At 39.9% G+C, this 18805-nt stretch overlaps 2 protein-coding genes across 8 annotated transcripts in view; one reads left to right on the top strand and one right to left on the bottom strand.

Annotated features, from left to right (window-relative positions):
- shtn1 (shootin 1) overlaps positions 1 to 2101 on the top strand; it is a 37460-nt gene extending 35359 nt beyond the window's left edge. For 3 of the 4 annotated variants that reach the window (XM_046402019.1, XM_046402015.1, XM_046402017.1), the window contains exons 15-16: positions 513 to 632; positions 1351 to 2100. In XM_046402019.1, the coding sequence (XP_046257975.1) occupies positions 513 to 626 (114 nt within the window). In that variant the 3' untranslated portion in view covers positions 627 to 632; positions 1351 to 2100. Of the gene's footprint in view, positions 1 to 512; positions 633 to 1350 lie in introns of all 4 variants that reach the window. The other variant, XM_046402016.1, reaches the window with a different exon arrangement.
- A 1173-nt stretch (positions 2102 to 3274) lies between these two features.
- Positions 3275 to 18805, bottom strand: part of eno4 (enolase 4) — a 30281-nt gene continuing 14750 nt past the window's right edge. For 2 of the 4 annotated variants that reach the window (XM_046402012.1, XM_046402011.1), the window contains exon 13: positions 3279 to 5318. In XM_046402012.1, coding sequence (XP_046257968.1) covers positions 5137 to 5318 — 182 coding nt within the window. In that variant the 3' untranslated portion in view covers positions 3279 to 5136. Of the gene's footprint in view, positions 5319 to 17755; positions 18036 to 18805 lie in introns of those variants that run through there. The other 2 variants (XM_046402014.1, XM_046402013.1) reach the window with 2 other exon arrangements.

Genomic DNA, 18805 nt, shown 5'->3' with positions numbered 1-18805 from the left:
AATTGGCCAATCTGTGATTTTAAATTCTTCCTAGCTGAGTTGCCATATAGCAGTTAAGTAGTTGCACCGTTCATCACTAGGGCTATTCACTTGAACTCACTAGCTTAGCCTAGCACATAGCTGCATTTATTTATTTACTTCTACTCCAATGCAGAATTCCTCTGTGTTACAGCAGTTTTTCAGTGATCAGGGTCTCTCTCTCTCTCTCACACACACACGCACACACACACACACACACACACTCAACGAGCTTCAAACAAAGTGCAGACTGTTACCATTCTGACTTGTTAAATTCAAAATTGGAATTTGGAATTTGTTTACCAAGGTAGTTTTAATCTCCCTGTGCAGGTCGCCCTAGTAGAACTTAAGTCAGACAAGTATCAGTATATCAGTATATGGACAAAGTTAGAATGAGATATACTGATTTTGTGCTGTAATCGTTGCTTTGAAGCTCTGGTTTTTGTGATTAGGCTGACTGTATGTGTGTGTGTGTTTTTGTTGAAACTGTCCAGGAGAATTTCAATAAAACCTCCCCCAAACCAAAGGCAGTGTCTACACCAACAAATGATGATGAGGAGCTGAGGAGGATTCTGCTGAGACGGCGGGATGCTCTGGAGTCCCAATAGAAGGCAGTAAGTTCGCACTTTATTTGGGCTGTAATCTGTTTACAAGCCCTTTCTGAGAGAAAGAGGTTGTAGAGAAAGGGGCTTGTGGATGGACAACTTTCTTCATTTTTTTAATTTAATTTAATTTAAGTTACTTTATTAATCCCAAACTGGGAAATTACTCCTCTGCATTTAACCCATCACTGATTGAAAAACACACATGCAACATGCAGTGAAACACATGGAGCAGTGGGCAGCATCAAGCGCCCAGGGAGCATATATTGGGGTTAAGTGCCTTGCTCAAGGGCACATCGGCTGGCTAAGGAGAATGGGGACATTATCACTCCACCACACTCAAATTTTTCCTGCCCGTCCGGTGGGGGAATCGAACCAGCAACCTTCCGATCACAAGCCACATCTGCCCCACTTTTATCTGTCATTTAATTTAAATGATCAGTGTGATTCATTGTGGATTATTTAAACGGTTTGGCCTTGAAAAGTTTGTATACGTGTGATTTGTGTCAGATGTTGAAGCTCGCATTGAAGCCAAACTGGAAGAAGACAATTGATCTTGAATACTTTCAGAATCAGAGGGTCATTTTGTCTTGTTGTGTTACACCTTCTGATGTATGCGTCAAATTGCTGATGCAGCACACCGTAACAACATCATGTCACTTCACTATGGCCTCAGTGAGAGGATCTGAACGCAGTCATCCTCACCTGCTGTGTTTGTCTCTTTGTACAGGTCTCCATCCCACCTACTCCCCAGCAGTGTGAAGGTTGTTTACTCCTATACAGACTGGATGTGCTCGATGGAAAAGTGGAATCATGCAAAATCAATATCTAACATTTAATTTTACTGAATGAAAACACAATGCATTTAAAATAATCATTTGACTATATTCTAAGGAATCAGTAATAAAGTCACGTGGGTCCAGAGTGGATTTCCACCCCAGCAGACGTCCTGGTGGTGAGCCTAGTCAGAGGTAACGTAGCATGCAAGACTGTGTCGGTGATTTTACACTGAGGCGATTTAATTTCAGTAAAATGAAATAAGTAAAACTCACATCATCTTTTCAGGGTTCATTCAGCTCTTTTTCTGAGGCTGAAGGTTAAACCTAATTTGTTGTTTGCGCTGCAGTGAACAGTGGAGCGGGTTTTGTAACCTTGAGCTTTTGCCAAAGCATGGTATGTCTCTCGATTGTTCTGTCGAGGCCAGTGTTAACCTTGTAGCCTCCCAGTGAAATTACAGGCCACTGTGGCAGAAATTACCCGTCTTTGCACAGAGATCCCACAATACTACTGCAAATACTGCTGGCTTTAATGTTTTTGCACTGAAACATGTGATTCTTCTATATCATGCCAGCATTCCTAAAGCAAAAGAGGTTTGATGGGTTTAACACATAGGGCTGCCACTAACAATTATTTTCATATTTATCAGTTTATCTGTTGATCATTTTCTCGATTAAGTTATTAATCATTTATTCTATAAAATGTAAAAAAAAAATCATATGAAACACTCTGATGACACATGACACGGAGCCCAAAGTGACATCTTCACACTGCTCTTTTGTTTAGCCAACAGTCCATCACCCGGAGACGTCTCGTCTTCTGTCATAGATAACATAGAAAAGCAGTCCCGACATTTAAGAAGCTGCAAGCAAATGTTTGCCTTGTTTTTTTCTTTGCCACTATGAAAAAAAAATGACTAACATGACTTATACATTATTAAAATATTTCATTTTCCTATCTAATTGTTGCAGTACTAATGACAACAGTGTTAGCATCTTGCGTGACATATAATGTATACAATGGGCAGCGCTTTTTAAACAATAACATGGGAATAATGTGACAATAACAATCATTTACTGTTCACTCCCCAGTGAAGACATTTCCAATGACTGTTCTTCTTCTCCCGTGGTCGTGGGTCGCACACATGTGAAAACGTCTCACCTCTGTCCCAACCTTCCACCTTTGCTGTCTCACTCTTTTGCACAGACTTTGACACGGTGCTGTTGCTACCTCTTCGGCCTCGGCTCTGAGGTGGAACAACAATCCCACCATAACAGCGCGACATTCCTGCCTTGAACAGGCCATGTAAAGGAGCTTTTGTTTCCACTGATCCACCCACTCAGTCACACCTATACCCCCAGCTGCCACCTCATTCTGCTTTAGAAAGGATGTCAGCCTTTGCACATGTCACTTTGAGGGTACGTGTGCATGCGGGACAAGCACTTGATCCTTTTTCCCTGCATTTACATGAAAAGCAGATCTGCTTTAAACACACACAAACGCACACATGCGCACAACAGCGGTTCAGCAAGGTCTGTTTAAACAGACTGATTAGTTTGCAGTGAGCAGTGCTTTATAGCTGACAAAGATGTCACAGTTATTGGTTAGCTGGCCAGGATAGCCAGTTGGTTTAACATTAACAGTGGAAATTACAGCGGTACAGTAAATACATGTGACATTGAATAGACAGTGCAACACCATAAGATAATATGTCACATGAACCTTACAGCAGTAATATTACACTTAGTGTCATCAGTGACTTCTGGCTGTCATCAAGGACAGAAATTTGAGATCGTCTTACCCAATATGTCCATTTATTGGGAATGCTGGGATTTTTTTTTTATTTCCTTTTATTTTTTTTTTTTATTTATTTATTTTTTTGTGGTGCTGATTCATCCTGGAATTTAATATTTGAGATGTATGATTAACACTGAAAACATTCCTTTCTAAAAGAAAAAAAAGAAACAAGAAATAAAAGCTTGGTTTAAGCTCATCTTGATAAAACTTTCATACCTCATATTTTTGCTAGCTGCCTTCAGGCTTTTGAAGTCATTTTAACCTTAACGTCATGGGGGTTTTGTTCATTTGTTTTTTATTTCTTTCTTTCTTTTTTTTTTTTTTATTTTGCATAAACCTGCCTCGGTACATGGAGCACAGAATCTGGTGTCAAAGTAAACTATGTAGAGTCACCATCCACCCTCTGACTACCTCCCTACAACTTCATTTAAAAAAAATGTTGTAACCGGTTAAAACCAAATAAAGCCAACAGTTATGTTCCCTTCAAAATTCATCAGGCATATTGACATAATTTTAGGAGTTGGAATCAAAACATCTAGACAAAACTAAAGTCTATCCAGCTCCAGCTGGGACTGCAAATTAAACGGGAACTTCCTTGTCTTTAATTATGGATGACAGACATGTCTCAAAATACTTTCATTTGTGATTTTCTGTATTTGAGTTTATCAGAATTATTTTCTTTCTTTTGTAACAATGTAACATATATTATAGCTGCACTGCATTCTAATCTACTGACTAAGAAACTCCTGTTTTTGTGCACAATTCCAAGTAAATGAAACTAAAATCTAATTTTTATCATTATGTACAAAGACACATCAGTGAATGATAAGACTGAAAACCACCAAGCATTTCAGTGAGTCTACAAATGTAAAGCACTTCACCACTAGCTGTTTTGCAACAGTGTTAAAGTGTCTTAGGTGAATTTTCCCTTTAATCCTTAGTCAGAGGAGGGTGTTAGTCAGGTATGGAGCAGAGGCTCGGTCTGCGCCCTTTGAAAATCCCAGGGACTGTGCTGGTGATTTACCGTAACCACAATGGTGGGCTGCTCGCGTGTTGTTTTGTTTTCCCTCGACACCTGCCCAGACACTTCCTTGAGTGAGGGACTGAAACATGAGAACTGTGAACTGCGGCTGATGTCCGTCACCCATTGTGTGCTGCTGTTAATTAAAGCTTAGGCTTCATTTAGCACTGAGGTGCAATTTCCAGCTCTCAGTCCTAACTAACAGAGTGCGCAGGAAATGTCATTGTGGCTCAAAGTCTCTCCTCTGACCATATTCATCAGCTGCAGGCTTCCACAGTTCCTTTTACACAGCCTGTTCAAGTTGGGAATGCTGCACCATTATTCCGCCTCATCATTCTGTATAAAGGTGCAAACATGGAATCATGGGCCATTGTTGTTAAGCCTTCAAGCTGGCACTAAAGGTAGTAGCAGAGCTGAATCAACCTCCAGATAAAAAGACTGAGCTGCCAGGAACGAACACACACTGTCACTGTTGCTTGGTTCAGTTTAAAAACACAAAGCTGACTTAAAGATGGGTCTTCTTTACTGCAGTGCTCCGGGGGACTCTGTTTAGAAAGACTCCACTCCATCCACTCCACACATGCTCATTCATTCCTCATTCAAATGAGGAGCCGGAGGAAGTCACATTCTAATGTATTTAGTGATAACAGTAGACCTCAACAACAGGAAATGGTCTGTAAGGGAATTTAATAAACTAATCAGCTGTGCAGAGAGCATATTTGGCTTTTCCTTTAATTTCTCATGACAAAGGGTCAAGGAGGATGTGTTTTTTTGGACAACATCATGGGCGATAAAGTACCTGTGAGAGGCTGAACTGCTTGAATAAAAAAGGCCTTTGAATCGATTTATGTCCCTGCCTCCTCATATTCTCCATGTCTAATAAGGTTCTTCTAGTAGAGGCAGTCCTGCTACAGCTCAGTATTATGCCAGCACACAACACAGTTTTTGATTCAGATGAGGAGTGACACAAGTGTCCTTTGGATCTGTCGTCTTCCTCTTCCTTCCCTCAGTGGAAACAAAGTCAATTATCAGCTCAGTTCCTTCCTTCACCATCTGCTCCAGCCACTGGACTCGCTGATGTTGATTGACGGATGGTACACACACTGCCGATCAAGGAAAAAACATGTAATTACACAAACCATGCTGTGTCCTTTTCTTCTCTCAACCTGTCCTCCATGTCCACAGCCCATTCTCAAGTCTTCCGTCTTCCCTCATCATTGGCCGATACAATATAATGTTTTGTATTTTTGTCCTTCAGGGGCCAGCAATTAGGGAGGTTCTTTTTTGTGTGTCTTGGAAACACTTAATTTGACCTATTTTGTCAGTCATTTCATTTCTTTTCCCAAACACAGTAATTGCCTGCCAGGGAACCTCAGTTGAAACGTTGCTGCGTGTCCGGCCTCAGTTTGTGTCTGCACGTTTCATTGATTAGAGGTTGTCTCACTCCCTGACGTTTATGTCAACAGTAAGCATAAGCTCTAAGCAAACCAACATAAATGGAACGAAACTGAAGAATTAGCAGTTTGAAAACACTTATTTAGTATATTTGCCACATGAAATTGAAAGCAGTTGTATAAACTTGAAATAATGTAAAAACAGAATTACATGTAAACTATGAGTTAAGGGAAACTGATTTAAAAAGAAAAGGTATGTACTGTGGTTACTGTGTCAACCCGGATCTTCTATCAACATCTTCAGAGAAAAATTTCATTTCCGGTATTAAAAATTTAAGCGGGACTGGCCCATCTGAAAAGAGTTGTGAATAAGGCGTGACTCCCTAACAAGCCCATTGATGCAGCTGTATGTGGCTGGTACACAAAGCACTCGTGAAGCTCCTCTATTCCCCCACTGTCCACAAGCAGCCTTTTCTCTGTGCAGCAGGGTGAGCAGATGTGCGCTTGTTTTTACACGCCGACAGAATCATTTCCTCCAGGAACTGAGGAGCCATGAGAAGCGTCAGTTATGAATCACCTTTACTGTACACATACAGACAGGATTCAGGCTTTGACACAGCTGTGTGTTTATTCCTACAGCGTTTTGTCAGACACTTTTATTTGTATTTTTTTTCAGATCAGAAAGACTTCATTGCCATTGTAAGTGAAGAGGTTTCACATTACTAGGAATTTGTCTTGGTGATTGGTGCATACATAGAATGTAACAAGTAACATATAATAGAAGAATAAAATAAGGTAACACAAAATAAAATAAGATAAGTAAAATAAATATGTTTCTGGAGGTAGTCTAAAAGTGAGGTAGTGCAGGGTGGAGTATAGTGCAAGTGAGTGAAAATCAGTGCAAATGAACAGCAGGTGGATAATGTCATGAGATGACATTTCATTTGGAAAACAGAAAATTGCAGCATGTACAGACATTTTTGCATGAAATCCTCCACCAGTTTTCTATATGTATATATTAGTGTGTACTGAGAGATATATTTAAAACTCAGCAGTGTTGGGGATGTTACTTTTTAGTACTTGTGCTGTTAAAACTGCAAAATGTGTTTTAAGAGAACTGAGACATCGCTGAAGTGCCATGTGAAGTGATGTTTATGATGTTCACAGCTGAATCAGGTGTCAGCTGGTATTCATACCTGTAGAGACTTTTGATGAATTTAGCAGATACACATACACATTTCCAAACCACATGCAGAGCAGCAGTATTTTCTCTCTGTTGTCTGTTACCTTTTAAACAAGCACCTGCACATGAATAAGGTGCGATCTGTATTTGTAACTGTGTACTGTCCTATTCCAAGTCACTGAGGAACCATTTCTACTGGCAGAATGCCTTCATATTATTTATTCGCTGTTGTGAAATCATTATTTAATAGCCCAGTATGTGAACATGGCATCTTTTGAAGAGTGGAAATTAATTATTGGTAAGTGTTTCAGGGAAAATTGAAATTATGGGACATATCAAACTCACTCAGGAATTATCAGCTTCACATGTGACTGAATGGAAAAGACAACAAAAGATGTTCCTTACAGACTCTCCTACTCTCTCCGATTTTAACTGTATCCATCACAAAAGTTAATGGGGGACTTGTCACCAGTCAGTCACAGGGCCGACACACAAAGACAGAGAATCACGCACGCTCACACATAGGGGCAATGTAGAGTAGCCAATTAACCTAATGTGCATGTTTTTGGGATTGTGGGAGGAAGCCCACCCAAAAACCCACTCAGGGACAGGGAGAACATGCAAACTCCACACAGAAGGGCCCAGACCGGGATTCGAACTCAGAACCCTCTTACACTACTGTGCAGCCCAAAATAACAGATCATCACATTTACACACTTGAGTTTAATCTGTGATTTGTCTTCACTCCAGTATGTATCTCCAGTGATGTTATGTTATAGCTGATCAGTTCGATCAGTTGCAGTGTCCAATCAATAACTGATATTCAGTAGGAAGCACTGGCCTGCAAAAAGACTTTAGCGAAGGCTGCTCTTGAGAAGAGAGATGCCTTCTTTCTCCTTGATCCTTGCTTGTTGTAGCTGAAATAAAAGCTTTGGAATGACCTGTAAGATGGCACCAAAAGGACTTCCAGTTACACAGAGGAATGAGGAAATTTCAAACAAGACACTTGGGATACACCCAGAGTCTGTGACGTGTCAAACTTGTATTTTCTTGCGGTGAGGGGTCTAAAAATATCCTCTGTTTTACCAGCAGTATTCTCTCCAATCCAATCCAGAGCGTTGTATAATCTAGAGATGGACTTGGTGCAAACTGATTGCTGGCTGATTTCAGGATCTATTTGGGCTATAAAGGAAACTTACAAGTCATGCCAAATTCAAATTCTATTTGTACTTTCAGTTGCACAAACATAGCAAAGTAGTTGCGTAAAAATAATGTCCTAATTGTAATTTAATTTTAACCTTTAATTTTATTTACTTTATTAATCCCAAACAGGGAAAATACTTCTCTGCATTTAACCCAGCACTGATTGAAACACACACACATGCAACATGCAGTGAAACACACAGGAGCAGTGGGCTGCTATTGTCAGGCGCCTAGGGAGCAAATTGGGGATTAAGTGCCTTGCTCAAGGGCACATCAGCTGGCTAATGGGGGGGGGGATTTTTCTGCCAGGGGGAATCGACCCAGCGATCCTCCGGTCACAAACTGCTTCTCCAACCTCTAGACCACAGCTGCCCCCAAAGATATCCATCCACCCATTTTCTATACCGCTTATCCATCAGGGTCGCGGGGGGGCTGGAGCCTATCCCAGCTGACTATGGGCGAGAAGTGGGGTTCACCCTGGACTGGTCGCCAGTCAATCGCAGGGTGGTTTCTTTTTTTCTTGATAAACCAAGAAATCCGTTTGAACCATTCCCTCAACTGATTGTCATTTTCCTGGTTTTACTGGTCAAAACAAAAAAATGTAAATTAGTCCAGGGAGAATGTTCATTTTGACTACACTCTGAAATCAGACTTAGGAAGGCATTCCATCTATGCATATCTGATTTTTTCATCCATAATTTTCTTGGAATAATTTTGAAAGGTCTTTTGCCAGTTATTCCTGATTTCACTGATTCAGCTTCCCACTGGAGGTTGTCTTTGTCCCATAGGGTCTGTGGGGCAGTTAAGTTTTTTGTCGCAACCTGTGTTTTTGATATGTTGAGCTTATAACCTAATAGCTTCAACGATGTGTCTCTGTCCAATAAATGATTTTACTATCTCCTTCAAATAGAACAGTATGTCTTCAGTGACTAGTGCTGCCTGTGCCTTTGACAGTTTATCTTACCTTTCTTAGCATTTTCCAGAAATACACATAAAAAACCCATTTGATTGTAAGTGCATGTTTTGTTTTGTTTTTTTTATTTTCTCAATAAACCTTATGGGGGCAGACTATAATCAGAGACAAGCGTCATGTTAATCTACAGGAGCCTTGCCAAATTTAGTGCCACACAATTGTCACAATTACCAATTTTTCAGAACCATTGATAACATTATGACTAACTGAACGGATCCTGCATGAAAAAAGCCAACTGTGCTATCAAAGATTACTGATAGTACTTATTCATCAATGTGTGACGTGCAGTGTAGTTATATATATATATATGTATATATATATGTATATATATTCCTCTTGCAGTCAGCTGACCAGCTGAGGTAGCCCTACGTTTTGGCAGCTGTGCAGATTACCATTTATAACATTGTGGTAGGTCACAGATTTTAGGGCTAATCTCCTCAACTGAAGAGTCATGATGTTTAGAAGCTTTGTTTGCAATTCCACAGGTGACTGAAGCTGTCACGTCAAGTATAAGCCCTCGTTAACCTACCTCTAAGCAAAGATTAGATTCGATGTAAGTGATTTTCTCCGGACTAAAGCTTCATTTCTGCTAGCATTATATAAAAGAAAATTGCAAGGCAGGTGCCATCAGTTTAAGTTAGTTTGAGATTTATAGATCAGGTGTGTAAGTTACAAGTGGGATTCTTAGAACCTCCTTAGAACCAGCAAAGCTTAGCATCTTGCACTAAAATGCAAGCCAAGCTTCTAGGTTTACATACGAGTTTGTTGGACAGCACTGACATAGCACGAAAAAGTTAGTGAGTAAATTTTCACATTTCAATTAGGGGTGGACAATCTGCCCAAAAAATAATATCCCCTTCTAATTAATCGCAATGGAGATCCGCAACCTCAAGTGCAATCTTTTGTCTAAATTTTGAAATTTCCTTTAGATTATAGCCAGACTTGAAATATCCATTGAGTTAATGCACTTTCACCATTAAAACACATTATTCCAAGAAAGATGATTCTTTTTTGGCACCATGTTGCTAGCTATAACTCATGTTGTGTTGTTTACAATACAACACCCAAAGAAGAGCAACATGCATTCATTTGAAATGAATTTAAGTCAGCAGAACCATCTAGTTGGCTTCATCGGTCCGTTGGTCTAATCACATAGCAGAGATCTGCTAGTCAGTGAGGTTGTGTGAAATTTGGAAACAGAAGTATAAGGACTTTAAATATCACAATCACTGCAATTTGCCTGAAAAGATGATTGTGCACCACTTAAAGATGTAGAACAGCGATTTTTGCTTTTTAGTTTCCTTTTCAGTGCACAGTCTGGTTTGGATGCTTTGTTTGCGCGTCTTCTTAAATTTTGTAAAGACGTTTTGTGCGTTATTTTAGCTTGTCTTTCACATGGTGTTTATATCTACCACATTTTCTTATGCGTTCCTTACATTATTGCCCCGAAACCATTTATCATTAGATATACTTGCTACTTGCTAAGTTAAAACAATATCAATGATGCAAGCCTTTGTCTTTTTTTTCTTTTTTTGCTATCTCATTTTGTCGTTTTACTACTCCATAAGATTCTGCAGAAATCTCAGAGCTCAGCATAAGAACGGTTTGACTGATTTATTATTTTGTCCATATTTGCTTTAAAGATGTAATTTCCAAGTAAGAAGATTTATCTCTGATGGGACAAAGAAAAGTACACTAGTAGTAGTAAATGAGCACAGCAAAATAACCCCGTGGTCTTTTTTCTTTTTTTTTTTACTCTGTTGTTATTTGTAAAACGGACCCAATAATGGATTGGATTGTTATTCTTTTGCTCCCTTATTGTCCTAAGGGAGGACAAGGACAACATGTCAGAATTCAGTAATAATGAAATCATGATTTCTTTCTGATGAGAAAAAGATAACACTATTGTGACCAGCAAATTTTTCCTCTTGGGAGGAAAAAAAAAAGTGCGAGCGAAGATAAACACAAATTACTTGTAATTCAGATTGAGAACATAGTCAATTGTTGCCGCATTCTTCGAGAATAACTGATATAATTGCTTACCTCCAAGAGTGTGGAATTTCTCCTTTTAAATTTTTCCATTTAAATGCGTTAAGTAATAATGGAGATAATTTCGCTTTAAATACTTGTACTGCTCTGTGGTAAAACCATTCTAGAATGGGGACTTGTCAACCTTTAATTTAGTGATCAACGAGGTCAATTCTTTGGCCAGAACTGCTGGTACTAGATTTTCATATTGGGGGCTTTAGAGTGTGCGTAGTTCCAAAGACTGCTCTATGAGTATGTCAGTATGGGTCTCACTGGAAGCCTGGAATTGCCAATCCTGTTATAATGTTATACCAGGTAATTAGGATGCTTTAGAACAGCTTGGACTATTTGGAATGGTGTAGAACTTTGAATTTTCCCTTTGACTGTGACAGTTTGCAAAGGGTATGAATAATTTTGGACTTTTTGTTCAAATGTAAATAAAAGCTGAGAAGTAATTTTTTCCACAATGATGCCTCTTGTACATCGTCTTAATATCTTCTGGGAGACACCTGTGTCATTTCCAAACAAGAAAAAAACTTGCTGGTTGAATAACAGTAACTTTAAGTTAAAATTTGCCAGGGGTATGAATATGTAAATATCTGATATTTTATATTTTACTTTATTTTATAATTTTTATTTTTTCTTGCAATGTCTGTAAGAAAAAATAATTTTCCCTCTGGGATAAATAAAGGAATTCGGATTCTGATCAGCTTCCATTTACTGGAATTTGACATGTTTAACTAAAGTGTTGACCTCTAGCTAGAAATGCGGAAAGGCCCTCAATATGTGGAACAGGACACCTATCCATACGGAGAGCTTGGATGTTTGCAACCTCGAAATCACAACAGAATTTCTTGCTGACTGAAACCACAGGTGAAATCCAGTCACTCTGCTTTATGAGTGAGATCATTCCAAGTGGCTTTGAAGGTGCAATGTGAAAGATAAGGCCAGAATTTCAGGTTAAAACAAACAAAAATAAACATACATTCTCATCAGATTCTCTCATCAGAATCTCATCAAATTTTGACGATGACAAAGACATTTATGTATTGAGTTAGTATTGTTAGCATGTTAGCCCATACTGTTTCATACCACTTTGTACCTCTAGAGAGAACCTCTAGAGCAGCGCCTCCCTAGTGGCTCTCTGGAGCTTTTTCAAAAATATATGAAAATGGAAAGAAATAGAGGGAGAATATATATTTTGTTTTAATATGGTTTCTGTAGGAGGACAAACATGACACAAACATTCTTAACGTTTTCCAGTGCTGTAAAAATGTTTATAATAAATATTAAATTTCAACATTTCTGTCAACAACGATGTGCGTCATAGCCTGCGACACAAGTTTCAGCGTGGCGCGGTGCAACGCAGGTGGCTGTTGTAAACAAACCGGCGGGTGTGTCATGGGCCATGGATCCCAAAGGAAAAAAGCGAAAGATAATGAGAACAGAGGATTCAAGGAAGAATGGACCGAAAACATTTGCTTTCATTGCCGATGCGGAAAGATTGCTTGCATGTTTGCTTTGTAATGAGAAGTTGTCAAATAACTAAAAGAGTAATTTGGAAAGACATTTCCAGGGAAGGCATGCTAAATTTGCAGCAGACCACCCAGTTGGGAGTGACAGAAAAAGTGCTTTTGCTTTACTTCTGGAGAAATTAGAGGAGCGCAAAGATAGATTTAAGAAGTGGATTGCATCTCCAAACTCCACTTCTGCTGCTAGTTTTGTTGTAACCCGGGAGATAATAAAGCATGGAAAACCGTTCACAGATGGTGAGTACATGAAGGATTCATTCATCAAATCGATCATTTTGGTAAGCTAATATAGCTAATATACACTTACAGCCTGTGTTCCCTTCATATAAGGCTTATATAAGGCTTTTAATTTTTTGCGGCTCCAGGCAGATTTGTTTTTTGGTTTTTTTTGGTCCAATATGGCTCTTTGAACACTTTGGGTTGCCGACCCCTGCTCTAGAGTGTCTAAAGGTACAAGACCCTCTAGAGGTACAAAGATCAGTCCCGTAGTTTCAGCTGGGACATTTACACCAGTAGCAAGTTTCACAAGCTCTCTTCGCTTTTTTTTTCTCTGAGAGAAGAGATCTCTAATGCTGGTTCTTGTGAGCAATTGTGCAGCAGCATTCTGGATTAGCTGGAGAGTCTTTAGAGACTTATTCAGGCAACCTGATAAAGTTACAATAATCCAGCCTGGAAGTAATAAATGCATGGATTAATTTTTCTGCATCTTTCTGACTCAGAATGTGCCCAATTTTTTGCAATGGTGGAGGTGAAAGAATGCAGTCTTTGAAATGTGTGTTATGTGTGAGTTAAAGGACATGTCCTGATCAAAAATAACTCCTAGATTCCTTACAGTGGAGTCTGAGGCAAAGGCTCAGTCACCTAGCATTGCTATATCATTGGATAATGTGTTTCGAATGATCTTCTTTGATTTGCTTGTTGTTTTGTTTACACTCTGCACAAGTGTTTTCCTTGCTGAGCCTATCGCCGCCAGCCAATGGTAGCATAACTCAGGTTTGCTCCATCTCTCACGTTGTTCCCCACTCTCTTGGTTCAAACCTCTATGGTTGAGCCACCATATTGAACCCAGTGAGACCCATCATTCACGTGACCTTGTCCGTCATCCTTGCTCTCTCCCTCTCTCTCTTTCTCACATACTCACACACACACCACATGCGTGCTTTTGCTTTGCTGTAACATAGTTGCTTGTGTTTGTTGTTTAGTTGTAGTTCATAACAGATATTTATTGATTGGAAGTAATGTTGATTGTAAATTAAAATGGCTTTTATTAATAAATTCTGTCATAGCTTAACTGGTCTTTGTTTGTGATTATTCAGATTTTTGTGTGACAGTTGCTGGATTCTGACAGCTAGTGCTCGTATTCAAGCCTTCACTGGTCATTTGATTAGTGCTAATATCACTCAGATGTTGACTCTCGGTGAACACCAGATTGTGAAAACCAGACAGTTTTTCCAGTGTGGTTATTGGTCCCTGGAAACAGGTTGGTGCCCCGTACTTTACAACACAATTGGTGTCTAGTGTGAGGTTGTCTCGCCCAACATAATTGGTGCCCCGTAATTGAAATTAGTTGTCAACAATTTTGTCACATTATCTGTGATAATTATTAATAGTCTGCTAATAACCAAATCGACTCCTGGCTATGCACAACAGTAGAAGTTCTTTTATTGAATTTTTTTTTAACTTTTTACTCTCCTGTGTCTTTTGGTTGTAATCAAACATCCTGTAATATCCTTTGAGCTGCTGTGTTTTGTCTTCAGAGGAATTACTCAATGTTTCAGACCCCCAAGTAAAATGGTAATTTTATCTCAGAATTTTCAGAAAAGCATTCTGATACTTGATGTTTTTAATATTCATATGTAAAGTGTAGGCAGCAGCTCCACACTCCGATCAGGCTTCAAATGACTTTGGTCATATCTTCACTTCTGTACAGTGGAAGTAGGTGGAGAAGTGTCGTCCGTCCAAGCTCTCTTTGAGTTTAGTCTTTTAAGTAAACAGTACAAACTCACAGAATGTGAGGAATACTTCTACAAATTTTCCTTACTAAACAGAAAAATACAACTCTACAGCTTCAGAGTTGAAGTTTCTCTCTGTAATGAAACTAAGACGAGTTTAATTGCCTTGCTAACTCATTGTAAAAACACACACGCACACGCACGCCCATATGAGCCCGCTGCTGGAGGGGCTGGAGGCCTAGATCAAGGCAAAATGGAGAGAAGTCGGTCAGCTCTCAGAGCTACAGAGAGACATGATGAAGAAAGGGCTGCCGATGAGAAGAATGACAAGTCTACGCCTGAGGCACTGGAGACTGCCAAACAAACACTCACAATCTGGCTGCCTGCCTGAAGAGATACACACGAGAAGCAGAAATTAAGGGAACAAAGAGGATGATGCCCCAATTTGCTCCACGGGCACCTGAAATGGCAGCCCACTGCTCCTGTGTGTTTCACTGGGTAACCTAGTGTCCTGATCATGAAGGATCCTCAGAAGGGAGCAATTACATCGAACTACTGTCCAATAACCAACATGGAAGCTCCTGTCAGGCATCATAGTAGGCACATGGCTCAATACATGTGTGGGACCCAGAAAGGGTAACACCAGGGGAGCCAAGCACCAGTAACTGGTCAACTTAGCAGTCACTTGATACTGCAAGACCAGTCTGACCAATCTGTGCACCACTTGGACCACTACAAGGAAGCCTATGACTCAATGCCACACACAAGAGTACTGGAATGCTTGGAAATGTACAACATCAACAGGACACTATGAGTCTCCATGAAGAACTTGATGGGACTGTAGAAGACTACTCGGCCAATTCAGAGTAAGTTGCACAAGTTACCATCAACTGCGGCATATACCAAGGTGATGCGGTATCCCCGCTATTGTTCTGCATGGGCCTGAAAACCCTCAACCAGATGATCACAAAGAGTGCTTATAGATACCGGTTCCGAAGTGGAACAACCATCAGTCACCTCCTCTACGTGGATGACATCAAGCTGTCCGTCAAGAGTAGCAAGACATCGACTCACTGATCCACATGTTGACCATTAAGTGGGGAGGGAAAATGATCAGAAGGGGGTGGGTAGAACTGGGAAGAGGGTGTAGAACTACCAGAAGGCAACATTACACATGTTCAGGACAGTTACAAATACTTTAGGATCCTGCAGGCAAATGGAAACCATGAGGAGGCCACAAGGAAGTCAGCCACAGTCAAATACCTAGACAAAGTGAGGCAGGTCCTGAAAAGTCAGGTGAATGGGAAGAACAAGGTCATCAGGAGTCATCAACACATACACTCACCTCGTCACTAGTTTCAGGGCAGCGTCAACGGTTGCCGGTGTTTTTTTTTTCCTCAGATCATCAAGAAGAAAATGATTGAGAAACTGATTGCTGCAGTCCCTGTATTCTGTATTTCCCTGTGATCCCTGTGTTAGCCATCTGGATTATTTGGACCATTACTACTGGACTGCCAGTCGCATTTTCTTCTGTTCCATTTTGAGTAAGTTTATTCATTAAAGTCTTTTGTTCACCATATCCCCATGTCAGTGTCTGCATATTAGGTCCTCCTTTTTCTGATACTATAACATATTCTTAAGTGACACCAGAGAGCAATATGGGTAGACATGTTGGTACTATGCAAATTAAATATTAACAGATAAGTGAAAAGTATGGCCTGGCAGTGCATCATCAATGGTAGTGTTCATAAAATGAATCTCGTGAAATTTTCTGTACTGGTCCCAGTAATATCTGTTGGTAAAGTAGGCTGATTTGTTTGATTCGAAAAGGATCTTATTCCAATTAGATTATCCCCCAATTAGTTTCTACCTGCAGATCCATCCATCCACCCATTTTCTATACTGCTTATCCATCTACCCCAGCTGACTACGGCAAGAGGCTAGGTACACCCTGGACTGGTCGCTAGTCAATCGCAGGGCCGACACACAAAGACAGACAACCACACACTCACACCTAGGGGCAATGTAGAGTAGCCAATTAACCTAATGTGCATGTTTTTGGGATTGTGGAAGCCCACGCAGGCACAGGGAGAACATGCAAACTCCACACAGAAGGGCCCAGACTGAATCTGGAACCCTCTTGCTATGAGGCAACAGTGCTCACCACTGCACCACCATGTCGGCCCTACCAGATGTAGGACCGGCAGGGTGATGCAGTGGTTAGCTGCAGAAAAGATCTCTCTTGTTTTTCTCTGACTCAGTCTGTATTGAGTGTTTTGTCAAGAGTGATTGTTATTTGGGTTGCTCTCCCTCACGCTTCTGTGTGCATGGAGAGCTTTTCTCTCCCACTCTGCTCTATGCTGGACTGTTAGAGTGTAACCACCACCTCTGCTTCTCACAGCAGTATGTTTTATGTTATTTTCCAGTTTCAATACCTCATGGCGAATATGTTTCTGTCTATCTGTCATCTGTATGTATATAATGTACTGCAAAGTGCCATTGTGGTGTGACATACCGGTGAGGTATGGACTTGTTTTTTGTTTCTTGTGAAACTGTGGATGTGTATTGTCTGTGTGAACCACATCTTTCTTCACCCTTATCTCAACAGGAGTACCCTCAGAGGGCAAAGCCTGTATGAAACACAATATTATCTTCCATAACTCCAGATTCTCTGAGTATTGAATTCATTGTGAAAGAGCAATAGTCACCACAGCCTCACTTTGTAAGTTGATCAGACAGTTGCTGGCAGACTTATGTTTAAAGGGCCGATCCCTTGTTTGCTGTGATGCCACAGAATATACAAGTTCTATCTTGGTAAGAATAAAATAATCAACAAAAAGACAAATATTCAGTTAGAAACTGAGTGTTCAAAAAAAAAAATATCATTAAAACTTGGAACTTTATTCCTAAAAAAAGTTTTAAATAGCAGTGGTCACATGAAATGATGACCTCCATGAATGGATCTCATCTGTTTCCACTGTAGCGAGTGCCGGATGCTCATATGGTGCAGTGTTATGTTTGATGAGTGTGGCTTTGTTTGGACATGATCGATTGTGACCTCAAAGCAGACCTGTGCTTGTGTAAGGAGGAACAGAGTACAGCACCTGATAATATGACATGTATATACCAGAAGTGGCAACAAGATGTCTGGGGGTTTTAGAAACCATTTTACTGAAGGTCATGTTTACCCACTTAACCTCTCTCTTAATAGGTTCACATTGATTTTTTTTTTCACCACAGTTTTTAAATAACATAAGATGGTAAGATTAGTTTAATGCACTTTCAGAATTCCTTTATTTATTTATCCCCGCAGGGAAATTCTTTCAGAACCAACACAGCAGGTAAAATCCTGTGTGATAAGTGATAGTGAAAGTGATAACAGAAAAGTTAAAAAAACGTGCTAGCTCTGACTTAGATTTGAAGACTTGTCATGTTTTCCTGATAGCATAACTGTGAGCTGTAAGCAGGCCATGTCAAACAGAGAATTCTCTGCAGTAGCAGACTACTCCTGTGGTTTTCCAGTGAACAATGGTGGGGGGTGCTTCTCCTTGGAGACTGTGGATGAGACAAAATGATGAAATAAAGTGAACAGACAAAAGCTGGTCCACAGATGCCTCAAATAACTGGACTGAAATAGTGTTTTTGCTGTAGCTGAATCAAACTGAGCCTTTCCCTCAGCCTTAGTCCACTTAAGCATCTAGTGTCAGCACAAACATTAAATACCAGTAACATAACATGTGAAATAAGATTTTTCATCATAGAGCTCTAAACTATAAATGAGGAAATGTGCATCTACTCAATGAAGAGGCTTGTGCTTGTGACAAGTAATGTTTCCTCGGTTGAGCTGTACCGTAAGGTAGCTTAGTTAGCTAGCCTCTCATGCATGAGGAAATGCACACTTCCTTCTGCGCCGTAATACAGAAAGAGACTACTTCCTACATAAAACTGCTCACAACAAGGTCTGTGGATTATATTAAGTAACAGGGTCATGAGTTTTTCATATAGATAAAGGAATTCTGATTCTGATATGTATTTTTTCTTAAGTGAAGGCAGACATCTCGACAACCGGTATCTCCATTAGTCACAAATTCACCAAAATAATCTAGATGAATAAACAGCACTACAGATAAGAGAATATATGTATTTTTGATTTTGGGATTAAATGGTCTTTTAATAAAACCAATCTTATTATAACTATGAAATGTCAAATCATCGATCTTTGCTTTCTACACCTTAGCGTTTCTTACCTTCAGGGATGCATAAACTACATGTTGTGAACTCCTTTATAAAATACAAATTGCTGGTTATCTTATCGATATTGGCCG

This window comes from Scatophagus argus, chromosome 10, assembly GCF_020382885.2.
Source record: "Scatophagus argus isolate fScaArg1 chromosome 10, fScaArg1.pri, whole genome shotgun sequence".
In the NCBI taxonomy this organism is placed as follows: Eukaryota; Metazoa; Chordata; class Actinopteri; family Scatophagidae; genus Scatophagus; species Scatophagus argus.
The sequence above is the reverse complement of the archived record's forward strand: the minus strand, read 5'-3'. Positions and strand labels throughout refer to the sequence as shown.